Source organism: Nicotiana sylvestris, chromosome 10 (genome assembly GCF_000393655.2).
Source record: "Nicotiana sylvestris chromosome 10, ASM39365v2, whole genome shotgun sequence".
Classification (NCBI taxonomy): Eukaryota; Viridiplantae; Streptophyta; class Magnoliopsida; order Solanales; family Solanaceae; genus Nicotiana; species Nicotiana sylvestris.
The window spans coordinates 129639924-129659511 of NC_091066.1; the positions used below are offsets into that span (position 1 = coordinate 129639924).

Consider the following 19588-nt stretch of genomic DNA (forward strand, 5'->3'; position numbering starts at 1 on the left):
AATGAGAATTGTCAATTGTGTACACAAGAAATTAGAGTATTTGTACAAAACACGTGGAAAGCTACTAAATCAAGACTAATTTACCATAATACCCTTCGCCGTACCTATTATACTTTCCTTGTATACACATTTGATATCTCCAAAATACCCTTATTAATAGCGAGAACCTTTTTCTCTTTTCATTAACTTTTTCCATTTTACAACTATCAGGCGGGAAACATTTCCCCCTCTATTTTTCTTCTCCAGTCATTGCTCTTCTCAGATTTTAGAAGGGGGTTTTCTTTTATTATCTTTTTTGGTTGCACCTTGACTAGCACTGCAATGAAGATAGGAGTTTGGTATTCTAATTTCTCTTCATTCAGTGATCAGAATCATGGTGTACACTTTTTATAAGTTTTTTATTTATTTGTTTATACCCAGCAATTAGTCTTTCTAATTTTATTCGATAGAAACCACCATTGTTGTTTCATTTAATTTTGGATTAGCTTTAGTTTTTCTTCGATCACTACAACAGGATTGGTAAAAAAGTTTTCTTCTTGCATAATATCTAAAATCTAGGAACAAGGGATGAACATTCAGAAAGATCTAGAAAATAAAATTTAGAATTCTTTCAAACCGCATTTGTTTTTTGGGTTTACCTCGAAGTGGAAGTGAAAATCTTTAGTATTTGGGTATTTGTTACTATTTGCCAGAAATAAAAATAGAGATGAATTTGGGGAATATGTTATGGAATAATGAGAATAAGTCTATGGTAGCAACTGTACTAAGAACAAAAGCTTTAAATTGCTTAATGTCCAGTTCTGTTTCATACAATGTTCTTTAGTGACAACGTGGAAATTGATGGGAAGCTGTAGATTGAGAGGGTTTGGGCTTTTGGAACAGTTATGTATCGAGTGAGAGTAATAGAAAACTTTTGGTGAAACGACAAAAAGCTCCTCACTATTAATGAGGTGGTAGCAAATAATAAGGGCATTTTGGAGATATCAAATGTGTATACAATGCTAACCTAATATATATATATAACCCATTCAACTTGACCCCATTTTTTCATTTTGGCACTCTATCTCTACTTTGTTTCATTTTGGCCCTCAACTCTATTTTATATGTTCCATTTTGACCCTCCAACTCTATTTTTTATGTTCCACTTTAACACAAAAGCTGAAACCAGTGTAAAAAATATAGCGGGTGTGTATACACAAATATGAGGTGTAATAAATATCCAATTAAATGTTACCACCTGGTTTTTCCATTCATGTCAAACGGGTCAATACTAAAATACCCGAACCCGACCGTATTTTTTCATCCACTATTGCCCCATCTTCATTCTCTAAGTTCCAAAGCTTTCATCTACCGATTTCATACTTGGCCCGTTTAGATGAAATAAACTCACAAAAAATATGGTCGGGTTCATGTATTTTAGTATTGACCCGTTTGATACGGATGAAAAAATCAAGTGACAACATTTAATTGAATATTTATTACACCTCAGATTAGTGTATACACATGCGCTATATATTTTGCACTGATTTCAACTTCTGTGTCAAAGTGGAACATAAGAAATAGAGTTAGAGGACCAAAATGGAACATATAAAATAGAGTTGGAGGGCCAAAATGGAACAAGGTAGAGATAGAGTGCCAAAATAAAAAATGGTGCCGAGTTGAATGAATTATATATGTATTTGGCCATATATATATATATATATGTATAACAAAGGTCGCCTGATATAATTGAAAATGACAGAACAATCGTTAAATCTTTACTTTAATGATTATTTTTCTGTTTCTAGGAAATGATGATATAGGGAATTAACAGAGTAAAATCACTAACCCTGTTTTGAATATTACTGATAATGATCTGCACTATACAATAATATGCTTCCAGCTAAGGAATTTGGTAATTATATAATGCAATAATAATGTTGAAAACGCAAGCTAGTAGTGGATGTTTCTCCTCACACTAGCTTGAAGGAAAGTGTTGAAGATACTTGTAAGTTGTAAGGATCATGGATAGAAAATCTTATGTTTGCTCTTGAGCCTGAGGGAGTTTTATCCTAATTTGAAATTATAGTAAAAAAGTACGGGATAAAATTAAACATAAAATTTATTCATGTTATGTTAGAGTTCTATTAATAACAAAGATAAGTACGAGATGTGCTAATCAGGGGCGAAAATGTTTAATTCTTTTAATTAAACATTTTTGCTGCAGATGACATGCAAATTGTACATGTATAGATATTATTTAAAGTGACACACTTGACTACATTATAAACCAATGGGACATATGATGATCTGCAATGGAAAAAATGACCCAATTTTTTATTTTGACATTTTAACTCAGTCTTATTCTATTTTGGCCTTCTAACTCAATTTTTTTTATTTCACTTTAACGCAAAAGCTGACTAGATTCCATGTTTGATTTGCCTCACCCTTGTAGGCGCATGAGAGTCATTTTTAAGCCAAATTTCATATTCCCAACGCAGAGGCAGATCCAGGATTTAAATTCTATGGATTTAATTTTAATGTTTTTAACATTGAACCCATTATATTTTTAAAAGTTATGGGTTCATATCTATTATTTTTGCAATTTTAAAAAAAAATTAAAAGAGGGTCGCGGGCTAGGGCGGGCCGGCCCTTCAACTTTTTTAGAAAAAAAATATTTCTTCAATTTTTTTAGATATTTTTTCGTGACATAATATTTTAATCATATGAACGACTTCTGTTTATTTAGAGTGTACAAGAATCTTGATATTTGATAAGGAATCTCGTAATTGAAATACAAATTCTCTATATCTCTAGCTCTTTTTTTTTAACGTTACATGAATATTTTTGTAATACTTTTCTTATATTTTCCTTACACTTTGCAATACACCTATTACAAAGACTTCAACTCATGACTAACTCTAGTCACGATACAAACACAAAAGGGTTTATGATTTTATAAAAGGGTTCCTAAGCAACGCTTCTAGCTAAGCAAATTAGGAGTTACAATGAAGAATAATTACAAAGTTACAACTCAACCAAAGACAATAAGTTACTAGATTTAGGAACTTGTCTGTAGTAGTGTTAAACTTTGTTCTTGATGCACTTGAGAATTGAATGCTCGAATATCAGATGGCTTGAATGCTTGGAGTGAATTCTCAAGTGTTCAAGTGATGTTTTGCTGTGATACTCTTGTTAATACAACTTGGATGACATCACTTGAATGATGTAATCACTTGGTTGGTCAAAGGACAAGTGACTGCAGAACTGTGCTGTACTGTTTCTGTGTACAGTGCAGGCAGTCACTTTCCGGCTGTACACAGTTGACTTTTCGTACTGCTGTCAGGGAAACACAAGGGATCAGGTCCCTGTGTTGGTTCTCTATCTTCTGAAGTTGTAGCAGTTCACATTAGCTGGAGTCTGTTGATTAGCAATGTGTACCAAGTGTGTTAGGTTCCCTATCTGGTTCTTTGACAGTAAGTTTGTTAGATCATCAAAACATAAAGCTAAGATATTAAAAACCCATCAATTTTCCCCTTTTTGATGATGACAAACTTAGACATTGATAATATATTTTTGGAACAGAAAAACCGGAAGAAGCAATAGGAACTTCACAAGTTCCCCCTGACTTTATGCTTCCCTCTTAATCCGATCCCTGTTTCAATTATACTTTCCCTTTTTGGCATCATTAAAAATACACAAGCAGTCAATCAACATAAAGAAGTCTAGCCTAGCTAACTCATGTTAGATATGTGCACACTGTCGCGCCCCCTTTTTTCCCTTTTGGCGGGGAAGTCCAGGTTTCGACATTTATGCGGGAACAACTCTTTTCCTTTTGGAAATTTGGGTATTTGAAGAGTCGCCACCTAACGTATTATGGTGCGTTAGGGCACCTAGAGTAATTAGCTCTTGTGACTAGTTTGCATTACCAGAGATTAGGGTAAGGGCTCGAAATAACCTTGAGGGGAAGGTGTTAAGCACCCCTAGCGGTCCACAATGGTGGGTCCCGACCGAACTTAAATTATATGAATTAGTCAATTATCAAACAAGCAAGTATTTGCAGATAAAGTAGCTTTCCCCATGCATATATGATCAAGGAAGTTCAAATAATGAAGGTAAAGAGATTTGGACCACTTATGTATATGTAAAGGAGGTTCAGGGAATTTAAACACATTTGAGAATTGGGAAAGAGGAGTCCTAGGTTAGTTAGCCTACAGGATCATACCCATGCAATGCCCGGTAATCACTCCTCAATGAGGGTCTACACGTGATACTAGCGCGCAAGTCATCATATCCTTACTACCCAATTCCCTCCCTTTGGTCATGGCCTAAAGCGTTCTAGCAACCTTAAGATATATCCTATGTGTGCATTACCCGTCCCTTCCTTGTGGCCTTGAGGTATTTAGAACCTCTAATTTAGGTAGTTTTGGACTATCCTAAGGTGCTTAAAGGAGAAAAATCTAGGCGACAACCAAAACAATTAGGACTGGACCAAAGATATAAAAATTAAAGGCTCAAGTTTTACTCCACAAACAGAGCAAGCAAGTGCACGTCTTAAACACAGTTTCAGATATTTAAGAGAAGCCCTAGAACAAGATATCCAAGTGAGCAGAGGATATGCAGTATTGAGTTAAGACCAAAGTGTCAAAGACCTATTCAATTTGTCTACTAAATTTTTAGAACCTGTTGAATCTGGGCAGTCACAATAAGCAAAGCAGTTTCACAGTTTTTATTAGACATTAATTACCTATAGGCTTGCCTAGGCGTAATACCTTATACATGCTATATAAATGCAATTAAAATTCTGCGACCCATTTTTAAAACAGTTTGAGTTTATTAAGTCCTATAGACATGCTGGTCTAGGCTCTGAATAACTGATTTTAGACTTATAGATGCCGGCAGCTAAATGCAGAAACTGGTCTTTGAATCCTATAAGCATGACATCTAAATGTAGTGATTAAAACATGCTGATGATTTATTTGAACATTGTTAATACGCAGAATCTGATCTTTTTCAGGCAAGACTAATTAATTTTAAAACCCCTATAGGCATGGTATCCAAGCGAACATCGCAACAAACTTACATACATGTTATTAGAATGCAGGATCGATTTTTTTGAATCTTATTGGCATGATGTCTAAGTGAACAAATATTGTAACAACTTATAGGCATGGTATCTAGATAGACAAGATATTGTAACAACCTATAGGCATGGTATCTAGATAGACAAGATGTTGTAACAACCTCTAAGCATGGTTTTTAGGAATGTAAACATTGTTTTAAAATCCTATAGGCAGGATATCTATCCATTCCCTAAGAAATGTGTATAATAATCCCTCCCAGTTTACTAATTTCCCCAATATCTGTTTACAAAGATTATTATTATAGCCCATAAATTTACATAATGAATAAAAAACTATACTATAGAGAGCCTAAAATAGGCCCAAAGTGAATCCTAGAAATACCAGGCCTTCAAACAGTCCCAGATGACATAGCCTCATGATGTCCAATAAGGGTATCCTGGTGTGTCAAAGTTCCCAAGGGCCTTAGGGACCCCGGGCAATGCTCACACCAAGATCCTTTTGAATAAAATAGTAGTTATGTGCAGTGTGGAAGTGCCAACCCTAGTGTGCTAGAGTTCAGAGGAATCTTATGGATCCCTAGGCAGTACACACACTGGAGGGGTAGAGCTTAAGTAATCTAGGAGTAGAAGTGAGAGTGCTCGACATAGTTAAAATGACTTTTGGAAAAAATAGGGTAGAGATAAGATCTTTTGGAGTGAAAATACTTTTAGGAGTAGCAGTAGTTTAGGAAAACATGTTAGGAATAAAAAGATGTTAAAAATCTTTTGAGGGAAAAGAAGGTTCAACAAACAACAACCTAGTCACAAAAATATCATATTGCCCAACTTCAGTTTGTTAATTAGTCTGGGTAAACAAATAATTGCACAAAAGGGAGCATGGATTGGGAACACAAGATGTTTAAAGCATGAGCATATAAGATGAAGGGGAAGGCAATCATGTTAATTAATAGGAACATAGAGCGGGCATGAATTAATAAGACATAATGATCACTCAGATCTTACAAATCATACTTAGTGATAGGGTAAACATGCTACTTAAGACAAGAGACAAGAAGGCCTAGTATTTACACACTGAAATAAACATATAAGGATATATAGGTATGGATACAAAAGTAGTCATGCTAAGTAATACAAAAAGAGCCATAGCAATTCAGTCACACAAAGTAGCCATACTAGTTGGGGTTACAAGACAGGGGAGACACAAGTAAACAGGTTGTTCTAAGGCCATATTGGATACTCAAACAGAATAGACAAGCTGATTAAAACAAGAGAAGGTGAAACTTGAGCATACTGGTCAAAGCAACAAACATGAAAGGACATAGAATTATGTACATAAGCAATTAAACTAGTGCAAGAATAGACATGGATTTAACAGCTATGGAACAACAATGAGCACATAGATTTGAATTTCAGAATGACATTGAGATAGGAACATACCAGTTAAGGAAGCAAATGCAGAAAATAGAGCAGGAAGGATGCAACAGTCTAGCCTTGGCTTTCAGCCGGCTAGACAAGCAATGAGCACAAGTAGCAGAAAGAGAGATGAGAGGAAGTTTGTGTGTATGTGTGTGTTTTTTGAACTACTGTTCGTGTGTTTGAGAGGTAGAATAAGAATGTATATACAGTACTTAGGGACTACAACAAATAAGGTAAAGAGAATTAGAATTCAATCAATTAAGGGCAATCACATAATCACAGAATAAATTTCCATGAGGGAGTCCGGGATAGACCCATTAATTTGGGGATAATCAGTTAACGGTCACAACATGAGGTTTAATTAAGGCAAAGTATCCATAATCATGCCATATAAAGAGTCAATAAAAATCCCCAAACTTCTGTTCATTAGTTAAGGCAAAAAAAATAGGGAAGCATGTCAGAAATAAGGAAACAAATAAAATTTCAGCACACACACACTGATTTTAATATGACAGTAACATGAATCAACCAGTAAAATCTTCAAAGAATATTGATATTGTAGGAAAGACTTATTCAGATTTCCTAAATAGAAATCAATTAAGTAACCTCACAGAAATACCGGATTTAACAAGAAAAACTGGTTCGAAGCCCTAATAGAGATCAATTAGGGCAAAAATTCCAAAGAATACTGGATTTAACAAGGAAAACATTTGAATCCCCAAAATAGAACCAGTTAGTACCACTGATTGCCAGAAATCAACATAATAAACAAAAGAAGAAAAAAATTAGTATAACCACTAGAAACGTCTAGGGTTCGAGCATTTGTGCAAAAATTAGTCAAATACGTAAAGAGATGAGCAGATTAAACATTGAAAGTAGAAAAAATTCTTTGAAGAAGGTCTGGGAAGAACCCTAGTTTTAGAAGAGAGTGACTAAGATCGAGATAGTTAGTATTAACAGGGGATTTTTAAAGGAAAATACTTAATAATACTCGAATCACCTCGGATCTATAAAGATCTGTGAAGAATCGAATAGTAGTGAATTAGGGTTTTCAGAAAATAGTACAGATGAAGAGAATCGGTTAAAAACTCATGGATTCAAACAAAAACAAGAGAAAATCCTTACTTACAAACGAAAGCGGTCGGAGACAGACCGGTAAACGAGTTTCAAACTGGAACATGTTGGCTTTCTTTGAGAATCTTCTCAAGGATTCATGAAGTCGAAGATCCATGGAGTATAGGAGACCAGAGGTGGTCGGAGAAGGCACGAAAATACCATAGGAGGGAGCTTCTCGTTGGTGACAGCGATTAGGGTTAGGGTTTAGGTGGAGAGTATTTGAGAGAGGAGGGAACATATGACGGTGGGGTGGGGTGGGAAATGATTAGGGTTTGAAGGGGGTATATGGGTTTAATTAAGGTAAGGGGGATTTGGACTGTTGATCAAAATGATCAACGGCCAGGGTAAGCCAAGGCATTGGGTCAGGTAGGCTTGTTAGGGTCAGATGGGATTTGGGCTTGGGCTTTGGGCTGGTTAAGTTTGAAATTGAGTCTTTTCTAGGGATATATTTTAAATACTCGATTAATTTAGTAAAATAATTTATAAATGATAAAAATATGATTTGTATGTGAAAATATTTTAAATACTTAATTAATATTATTAAAATATGAAAAGCCATTTTCTGTATGGATAATATAATTTTGCATATATATAGGCTATTGTTGCAAAATACATAATTCTAGCCTAAAAATGCAAATGTGATTGTAAAAGTACAATTAAAATATTTAAGGGTTTATATGGGCATAAAATGATGAATTTAAATAATCAATCTTCATAAAAATAATATGAGGAATAGTTATTGAATATTTGTATAAATAAAATACAGAAATAGATTGGTTTTTAAGTCCTTTAAAAATACTAGAAAAATTATAAAAATATTTGTGCATGTTTGTAAGTGTGTATGCAATATTTTAAAAGTATGTATACATATTTAAATATATGGAAACAAAATTGGGTATCAACACACAACATAATAGAAGAGAGAAACAGAGAAACATAAGCATTAGATAGCAAAATAGGATAGGTTTTATATATAAAACATATGCCTTTGATGTATTTTTATATATAAAAATATGCCTTTGCTATACAACAAAGGCAAGGTTTGGACTATTTTCAGTATGAGCAGTACAGGTGCATCCCATCCACATCACAAAAAAGAAACAAAAATAATTGCCAAGTCATTAAAGCAAGAACATAAAATCCAGAAACTGGTCGCTGAAAGGGCTGCCTATGGGACACTAGGAGGAGAGGGTTTGGAAGTTGCAGCAAGGGTTTGGAGAACAAGATCTATTTGGGCATTCGTCGACGTTTGCTCGGTGAGCAGTTTCTCCTTCAGGCTCTCTACTTGTGCCCTAAGATCAACATTTTCTTTGGTCAAACGAGCTATCTCCTCATTTGACCCTGAGGCCTCTTGGGCCTGCTGACCTTCCAGGATAGCGTTCCGCGCCTTCAACTTTCAAATCTCCTAAGTTGTACTATTTTGAGCATTGATGAGCTGAGAGATTGTCGAAGTACTGCCTACCCCTCCATTCTTTTCGATACACTCACATTCCTCCAAAGTTGTTTGAGAGAAGGTCTACTTCTTGGTCCCTACTTTGCACTTTCCCAGTGGTACTTTGAAGAACTTAAAAACATGCGTAAGAAGAAACCCATATGGAAGACCATGGTTTCCATCCTTGAAAGTCGCCACCTTTCGCATATTCTCAATCATGATGGAAAGCAAGTTCACAGGTGTAAATCTATCCAGTGCCTCCATCAGATGCAAGTCGGACCTGGAAGTCATGGACCTCCGCTCAGCACGGGGTAGAAGACCCTTGTTCACCAGCTCGAGGAGTAACTGATAAACATGGAGTAAGGCTTTCTTGTGAACCCGTTCCCCTTTCTGGTTTGGATTATCCTTTATGATAGCATTTCGGAAATTTGACTTACACACATCCTTCATAGAAGACATACCAACAGTAGAGACTTTCAGAATATCCCCAAGTAGAGCAACATCAAACACAATATGCACCCCATTAACTAAACCACAAAATATGGTTAGAGTCAACTGGAAAGAGGTCGGCATAGAAGCTTTGGACCTCATCCTCATACACCTTGGGCGCATCCATTTGGAATAAATGCCCCCACCATTGAAACTCAATCATCTCAATTACTTGTATCATTCCAGCCATATCAGAAATTGCTGGGTCAAAAGTGCGACCCAACAAGACCTTTTGGTGCCTCAAACGTTCTGTAGCTGACCTAGTCTCACCTTTCACTTTCTTTGCAGAACTAGGTTCCTTCAGAGATTCCAACTTTCTCTTGCCAGACTTCACAATACTGGATTTTTCTTTTCCACTAGACTTGTCCAAAACATCCTCATCAGAAAATGATGGTTCACTCACAACATCTTTCGATTTTCCACTTTTCACAACAGCTTTCAACTTTGAACTGGGGGTTGTAACAGCTTCCACTGAAGCAAAGTGCTTCTTCTTTTGGGACCTTTTGACCAAGGAACTAGGTTACTCTATTGCTTCCTCATCAACTTCCACCACAGGGACGTCCTTGTCACATACTACCTCTCCATTTTTCACCAACCTCTTCATTTTCTTCTTACTGCTCCTTTTGCTCTTTTAGAGGGCAGACTCATAAGCCTCTTTTGCTTGCAACCTAGTAGTAGGCCGCTTAGTATAAGACTCAGGAGTGATTATTGCCCTTCGCTTGACAATAAACTCATTTAGAGCAATGTTGTCTTGATCTTCCTCATCACTAGACCTCATCTCAGGAGCCAGAATTTCCAAGGGCTCAACAGCAAATTGGGGAGAAGGTGCAGGAGCAGAACTGACCTAGGAGAGAGTTCCTTGACTTGTTTCCTCCGAAGAGGGGTCAGGTCCTTCACGAGAAGTCCCAGTAGTTTCTGCTGGTGCAGAGATTTCAAATAGAACCACGACTCCATCTTCCACAAACTCCTGTGTCTCATTCCTCTGAGACTTGTGTACACCAGAGACTACCTCATGCACTATTCCATCTGTAGATACAACAAAAATGGTTGCGACGGTTTCCTCCTCTAAAGACTCCACGGACACCACAAAATCTGAAGTAAGAATGGCAGAAGGTTGATCTATCTTAGCCCCTAAAACCTCTACAAACTTTGGAACTTTACCCTATTCTCCACCCTTGCCTTGGTCGGTGAGAATCTTAGTCGATAGAGATGAATGGTCATTGATTTTTGGGGTTTCTGTGTCCTCAAAATTTGGAGGGAGATAGGGGTCTGAGATAGTTGTATTAGAACATGAGGGTGTAGGGAAATCTGGGTTGGAGGTATTTTCAGTGGGTGAGACTGGAATGGTGATAGATGGTTCATCAGGGATGGAGGACTCAAGGGTTTTCTCTGGGTTAATTTCTACTGAAGAAGGGATTTTCGAGTGATTGTCAGCCATTGCAGAGATAGAGTTGAGAACTTTTTGGAGAAGGTCTGATGAGAGGAATATGATCGGTCAAGAGAAGATAAGGTTTTAATGAGAGATTATAATTATGAAGAGAGAGATAGAAATCGGTTCTGAAATAGTGGTAGTGCGTGGGAAATTGCAACATTTCAGAGAGAGATGGAAAGGATTTGAAATTAAAAGACGTGACAGCAGAGTCTGAAAAGGTGGATGACGTGGCAGTTGATATTTGCACCTTTTTAAGATGTGTATGAAAGAATGCACATGACTACTAACCTTTGGTACAAGAACCATGTTCATACATGTCTTTGAAAATTTCAATCCTCTTTTACCGCCCATGCAATGCATCTACAACTTCTATAATTATCATGCGTGTATACTTTTAATGGTATTAAAGTGAGTTAGACTTGGCCGGAAAATACTTTAGCTAATATTACCTGGAGGTGACTTTCATAGCCAACTGATGGGAATCAGGTTCTCAATTAGGCTTCAATAGCTCCAGCTTCACCCTATTTCTTTCAAAATTCTCCCTACTCAATGCTTTGGTGAAGATATCTGCAATTTATTCTTCTATACTGCAGAACTTCATACAGATAAACCCTTTCTCTCTATTTTCCCTCTGAAAATAATATCTCACATCAATGTGCTTGGTTCTTTTGTGTTGAACTGGATTCTTGTCCATGTTGAGTGCACTGGTGTTATCACATAGAAGAGGCACACAGTCAGTATACACACCAAAATTCTTCCAATTGTTATTTGATCCATAAGAGCTGAGCACAATAGGAAGTTGCGGCTACATATTCTGCTTCAGCTATTGAAAGAGCCACTGAGTTTTGCTTCCTTGTGCCCCATGAGATGAGACATGATCCTAGAAAGTGAACCATTCTAGAAGTATTTTTCCTGTCCACAAGATAACCTGCATAGTCAGCATCAACATATCCAATAAGATTAAAGTTGTCACCTGAGGGGTAGTATTGGACCGGGTCATACGTTCCCTTAAGATATCTCAAAATTCTTTTGGCAGCCTTCAGATGAGATTCCTTGGGATTTGACTGAAACCTAGCACATAGCTCCACACTGAAAACAATATCAGGTCTGCGGGCAGTGAGGTAGAGAAGAGACCCAATAATGCCTCTATACATGGTTTGATTAGCAGAAGAGCTAGATTCATCCATGTCCAGTCGAGTGGCAGTGGCAATGGGAGTGTCTATTACTTTTGATGCTTCCATATCAAACCTCTTCAGGAGCTCATTGATGTATTTCTACTGGCAGATGTATGTACCATTTGTGGACTGCTTCACTTGAAGACCCAAAAAGAAATTCAACTCACCCATCATACTCATTTCAAACTCACTTCCCATGAGTTTTGTAAATTCTTCACACAGTGAATCAAATGTTGCCCCAAAAATGATATCATCAACATATACCTGAACGATGAGCAGGTTCCTCCCCCGTTTCTTTAGGAACAAGGTGTTGTCAATTTTCCCTCTTGTAAAACCATTTTATAAGAGGAACTTTGACAACCTTTCATACGAAGCATGAGGATCCTGCTTCAACCCATACAATGCCTTGTCTAGTTTAAACACATATTCAGGGTATTCATGACATTCAAACCTTGAAGGTTGTTTTACATATACTTCTTCCTTAAGAAATCCATTCAGAAATGCACTTTTGACATTCATTTGGAACAGAGTGAATTCCATATGTGATGCAAAATCGATTAGGATTCTAATGGTTTCCATGAGAGCAACCGGAGCAAACGTCTCATCATAATCAATTCCTTCTTCTTGATTGTAACCTTGAACCACTAGCCTAGCCTTGTTCTTTGTAGTGTTTCTATGTTCATCAAGCTTATTCTTGAATACCCACCTGGTTCCTATGATAGTTTGATCTGAGGGTCTAGGTACCAGGTGCCATACCTTGTTCCTTTCGAATTGATGCAACTCATCTTGTATGGCTGTAATCCAGTCTGCATCCTTTAAGGCTTCCTTGATATTTTTGGGTTCTATTTGGGAAAGAAAGGTTGAGAAGGTAAGTGAATTTTTGGCTTTTGATCACACCTGAATCTAGATGGGTAATTATGTTGTCAAGAGGATGAGAGCTTTTGTGTTTCTAGTTGGATACTTGAACCTCATTTGTAGAGGAGCTGGGAGGATCTAACTGGTTCCCTTGTGTTCTTCTCTCAGCTACTTGAGGAGTACCTTGCACTGTATTAACCACTCTTTCTTCCGCTTCAGTGGTTGTAATTGTGTTACCTGGTTCCCTTGAGGAAGAAGCTGCATTGTCTCCACTTGGCTCCTTCACTTGACTCATCATATCTGCCTTTTCATTTGTCATGTCGATGACTTCACCTGGAACCAGTAAAGGCTCCCCATCTTGATCATCCTTGTTGATTTTCTCACAGGAGGGATAGGACTCGTCAAAGATTACGTGAACACTTTCCTCAACACACTGAGTCCGTTTGTTATATATATTGTAAGCTTTGCTTTGAGAAGAATACCCCAAAAAGATTCCTTCATCACTCTTGGCATCAAATTTTCCAAGCTGATCCTTTCCATTGCTGAGAATATAACATTTGCACCCAAATGTTCTCAAGTGAGTCAGCTTGGGCTTCCTTTAGTTCAACAACTAATAGGGGGTTTTGTTAAGGAGAGATCTGATCATGCACTTGTTTACCAAATAGCAAGCAGTGTTGACAACTTTAGCCCAGAAGTTCTTTGCAATCCCACTTTCAATCAGCATAGTTCCTGCCATTTCCTCAAGAGTTCTGTTCTTCCTTTCCACAACTCCATTTTGCTGGGAAGTTCTTGGGGCTGAGAAGTTGTGAGTAATGCCATTCTCGGTACAAAATTCATCAAACTTGGCATTGTCAAACTCTGCTCCATGATCTGATCTAATTTATGCTACTTTCGATTCCATCTTCACTTGGATTTTCTTTACAAAGGCTACGAATACTTCAAAGGTTTCATCTTTTGTTCTAAGAAATAGAGTCCAAGTGAATCTGGAGTAGTCATCCACTATCATAAAGATGTACCTTTTCCTCCCCTACTTTGCACTCTCATAGGTCCACATAGATCTATATGAAGGAGATCAAGTGGTTTTGAGGTGCTGACATCTTTCTTTGACTTGATTGAGGACTTCACATGCTTCCCCCTAGCACAAGCATCATAGACTTTGTGTTCCTTGATTTTTGACATGGGCAGACCATGAACCAGGTCCTTATGAATTAGTTTATTCAGAAGAGAGAAGCTTGCGTGCCCCAGTCTTCTGTGCCAGAGTTCAGCATCATCATCAATAGCTTTCAGGCAACTCAGATCACCACTTTGTATAGACTCGAAATCAGCAACATAGATGTTCTTGTATTTTTTGGCCACAAGTACCACTTCACCAGTTAGCAGATTTGTAACTATACATATCTTGGACAAGAACTCCACCTTGTTTCCTTTATCACAAATCTGAGAGACACTCAAGAGACTGTACTTAAGACCATTGACATAGTACGCATTCTCAATTGAGTGAGTGAGTGATTTCCCGACTTTTCCAACTCCGAGAATGTACCCCTTTTTTCATTGCCAAAGGATAAACTCCCTCCTTGCAGGGATTTTAGTGAAAGAAAGTTCATGGTGTTCCCAGTCATGTGCTTTGAACATCCACTATCCATGAACTATTGTTGACTGCTTCTTGTCACTGTTCCCTGCACAAGGAAATCAAGAATTAGTTTTAGGAACACAAACAAGTTTGGGTCCCTTGAAGTATGCAAGAGGATGAATAAGAGCTCTCTTAGTCCATGCAGGTAACATGTGTTTTCTTATGGGTAGCACCTGGTCCCTTTATAGTAGTTACCTTTTCAGCAAACACTTTGTTTTTCTGAATAGACTGGACCCTGGCTTGGCAATTTTTCTTGAAATTCCCATTGTTTCCATAGTGGGTACACATCTAGTTATCCGGTACAGTAACATACTTGCTATGAGGGTTGTAAGGAGTTCTCTCCCTTTGAAACCCTATTCCCTGCCTGTTTCCACCATTATTAACATACATGGCAGTAATAGCTTCCGAGGACCAGGTCCACTTAGGGAATTTTCAAGATCATTTTTTACTCTTTTCCAGTTTAGTTTGAAGATGCTTGTTTTTCTCAAGTTCAACACACAGGCTAGTTTTCACAGCTTTCAACTCATCTTTAAGCTTAATGTGTGCCTCACTGGCCACCTCTTTTCCTTTATCAGAATTTCCATGTCTAGACTCAGTTCCTAGTCCCTCTATAGTTTCCCTCAGGTCTGCAATCACTATTAAGGGTCATCTCTTTCCTCCTCAAACGCAGTCACTCTCTCCACTAAGGCCTCTTTTTCTTTACTGAAATTCTCAATGGTTTCCTTATAGTCAATAGCTACAACCACCAAGTCATCTCTTTCATGTTCTATACTAGCAATTTTTTCAGTTAAAACAATTTTTTCATTTTCTAAATCGCTTATGGTTTCCTTCATATCGACTACACACACTACCAGATCATCTCTAGTTTATTCAGCTTCTCCTAGCTCTAAGGTTCGAGCATCTTTATCCTCTATAAAACTATGATAGGCATCAAAATACATTTGCTAATGCCATGAGTTTCTTAGGGGAGCAGGATTTCAGATTTCTTTGTGTCACACCTCCTTTTTGCGCGCCTGCCCCGAAGGGTAAAATGCGTGAGGGAGCTTTTCCAATTTAAGTGACAATATTCGAAATGAGATTATTTATTTAATTCAGAGTCGCCACTTGGGAAAGGTTTGGCTTTTGGTGTCCCAAGTCACCGGTTTATCTTGAATCCCAAATCGAGGAAATTTTTTCGACTTTCCAAATGAAGTCTGCGAACCAGAAATTCTAAGTAAGGAATTTTGTTGACCCGAGGGAAGGTGTTAGGAACCCCCGAATCTCGTGGTTCTAGCACGGTCACTTAAATTGTTATAATGGCTAAATATCTAATTTTAATACATGTTATAACTGGTGTGCTTTTATTAAGTTTAAACCGCTTTTATTATTATTTTTCAATAGAATTGCAACGTTGTGAAAATGCATCTCGAACCACGTCACAATCAATGCACTCGTGGTTGTTAATACATTTCAACTCCGTTGAGATTTGAATTTGGGTCACATAAATGCGCACCCGAATTTAAAATGTAATTTAATTAAGTCGCGCCTAAAGAGTCTAACGCGTTATTATCTTTGGGGAAGGCAGTGAAATTCATTAAACAATTCATCCCAAATTCTAAGTATTTATTATGATCAATTATTGAGGGCCCTGCAATTTGCATTTTTATTTGGCGAGGCTCGTCTCATTATTTTTAAAAGGATAATCTTAGCATGACTACATTTTCTATTTTTTTGTTTTCTAAAATAAATAAAGATAAGGTCCTACTTTATTTACATACGTTCGAGTTATTATGGTTAAGTTTCAAAAGTGAGTTGTTTAAGGAGTTTGCATGGCAACGCATAGAACATTCTACATACAGACAGTAAAAGAAAGAAAAGACTACATTAAATTACAACTTCAAATCTTTCTCATTTGTTTGCATTCATGCCTCGAGTGACTTACAAGATGAACCAGTGTATCAGTTTGTGTCTCTGGTATTTGGGAAAGCAAGGAAAGAAGATGAAGATCAGTAGAAGCAGTAGTAGTGTAAATACACAGCAACAACAACAATTCAAACCAGATTCAAGGCCCAGAAAACTTTGAAGAAAAACCGAACAACTCAACAGAACAAACCCAAAAGTTTGTAAACCAACTAAACAACAACAAACCACATCACCACAAACATAATCCAAACCCACGTGTATTAAAACCCGAAACTAAACTCGTTTCTCACTTTGTTTTTGTTTTCTCTTTTTAAACTCTATCACACTCTCTTCAGATTTTCAGAATGTATTCTTCTCTCTCTAAGTAAGTCTTTCAAGGTCAAGTCTAATATTCAAGTCTTGTCCCCCATCTCAAGTCCTAATGACTCTATTTATAACAAGACTCTTGTCTTGAATCCCCAAACCCAAATATTCCCCCAATTGCATGCTTTGTCCCCACTACTTAATGTTTTCTTTATTTTGAACACTTGTCCCCCATGCTTAGCATAAATAATTATATTATTCCCACCCTACTACATTATGTCTTGTCCCCCACTATATTAAACAATTATATCAACCCCAACCCATTACATCTTGTCCCCCATGCTTAACATAAATAATTACATTATTCCCTCCCACTACATTATGTCTTGTCCCCCATTATATTAAACAATTATATCAACCCCACCCCATTACATCTTGTCCCCCATGCTTAACTTAAATAATTGTTCAAATGTTCAATTCCAAAAATACCCCTCCGACCTTACTGCAATTACCATTTTACCCCTGAACATACTAAAATTTACCAAACTACCCCCATCAGCTATAACCAAATCACCTAATCAATCTCAACCAAAATACATCAAATATGACCAATTTCTAAGCAAATTCAACAACAAATCTCATGAACACAGATTGAATCATACAACTTCAAATTAATGGGAATAAGTTAACCATATTGGGAACCAATCCTGGTTAACTTAGACCAAAAATGAATGAGCAAAGAGACAACAACATCAACAACAAAAATAAACTGAAACAACATGAATCACAATTAACGGAAATGATGCAAACTGAAATCATACCATGAACAACAAAAAAAGCAGGAATTACTTTGACTGAACAAATTTTTAACAATAATCCTACTTTCAAATTTAACAAAGATAAGAAATTGATCATAACAAACAAATAGATTCAAACTAAATCAACAAGTCAAAAACCAAAACATAAACTCACATTAAATCACTGGATTAAAAATGAACTTCAAACAAAGATGAACATGAATTAAATCTATTTTAAACAACAAACATGACAGATTCAAATGATTTAACCAACATTAACAATTTCTGAAAAAATACATAACAACACATGAAACAAACTGAAGAAATAATTAATTAAATTTCAATTTGAATCTAACGATATTAAACTAATAATTTCACATGAACAAAATGAAAAAAAATTTAACAAAACAATGAACACGAACAAAAAAAAATCAAACATTTACCGATTTTAGATTCGAGAATATCAAAAACAAAATACGGACAAAAGTGAAACTCAAACCCACTAACCGGATCGGAAAACGAACAACGACTGACCAACAACGAACTCAAACTGTGTATGGACCATTTCGACAAACCCCGACCAAAGCTTGAATAAGCGAAATGGTGAGTCTCGTTTTTGAACTGGAGGCGTCGGAAAATGGTAAGTCGAGCTGCTTGACAAAGCAGCAGCATCGCAGCCCCACGCAGCTGCTGAACGGGCTATGGCAGCAACGACGTAGTGGAAGCAGAAGTGTTCGATGACAAAGCGAAGGTTGCCGGATTTAATAGGGGGTTGCCGGACTGGTTCTCGTGAGGTAAAGCAGAAGCAGTCGAGGCAGCTGGAGGCAGAAACAAAGACGACGAGGCAGCAACATCAAGGTGTGTTTGGACGTAGCAGGAGACGCAGCGACGCAGCAGCCATGGGAGCTCGGGCTCGAGTTCGACGGAGACGAAGAAAATGAAGCAGAAGCAGAAGCGTGGTCTGCTTGGTCGTAGCAGAAGTGTGGTCTGCTTGGACGTAGCAGAAGCAGCGGCAGCCATGGGTGTTGAGCTCGAGCTCGAGCTTGACGAAGAAGAAAACGAAACAGTGACAGTGGGGTCGTTCGGGGAAGAAAGTCGCCATGGAAGCTTGAGCTTGGGCTTGGCGATGAAGAAGACGAAGAAATGGTAGTGGGGTTTGTTTGGAGTGAGCTTGAGGGTGAGCAAGCCATGGTTGGCTAGGGTTTGGGGTAAAGGTTTTTTGGAGAAGAAGAGAGGGGGTGGCGGATGGGTTTAGTTTAGATTTTGGGTTTTTTTTTGTTTTGTTTTGTGAAATGCAAGATAGGGGGGTGTTGGGTCTTTGGGTTATGGATCGGGTCGACCCAGTTTGAAATGGACCGGGTCATAGGGAAGGTTGGGTATTCTTTGGGCTTGTGGCTTGAATTTTGAAGAAGGGCCCAATTCCGATTCTCTTTATATTTTTTGCTCTTTTTTCTTCTTTTTCTAAAACTAAATTCTAAAAATCCTTAAATCATTATTAAGTTATAAAAGCACAAATTAACTCCCAATAACAATTAACGCACAATTAAGTAATAATTAAGCATAAAATTGTACATTTGGACATTAAATGCTAAAAATGCAAAAGATGCCTATTTTTGTAATTTTTAATTTTTGTAAAACAAACTTAATTACTAACAATTGTAGAATTAAATCCTACATGCAAAATGCGACATATTTTTGTATTTTTTATTAATTTAACAAATAATCATGCACAGACAAATACAAATAATTATCCAAAAATGTCACAAAAACTCTCAAAATTGCACACCAAGGAAAATCATTTTATTTTGAATTTTTTGGGAGTAATTCTTTCATAGGGCAAAAATCACGTGCTTACAGCTGCCCCTCTTTGCCCGAAGACACGAAGGGTTTTCGTGCAAAGATAAAGTGAGCGATTTTTGCCCATCCGAGTACTCCGTGTGAAGCATTTTTTTGAAAAAGATTTAACCGAACCTTTGCTT

At 37.2% G+C, this 19588-nt stretch overlaps 1 protein-coding gene across 1 annotated transcript; it reads right to left on the minus strand.

The window, feature by feature from the left end:
- Positions 1 to 11711: 11711 nt before the first annotated feature.
- LOC138879947 (secreted RxLR effector protein 161-like) lies at positions 11712 to 12188 on the minus strand. Its single transcript, XM_070159597.1, has one exon. It carries the CDS (start codon positions 12186 to 12188, stop codon positions 11712 to 11714), a length of 477 nt encoding a protein of 158 aa, XP_070015698.1.
- Between the last annotated feature and the right edge of the window lie 7400 nt (positions 12189 to 19588).

What these genes read in the sequence shown, in the direction of transcription:
- LOC138879947 (XM_070159597.1), bottom strand. Translation starts at nt 12,188, where the DNA reads ATGGAAGCATCAAAAGTAATAGACACTCCCATTGCCACTGCCACTCGA.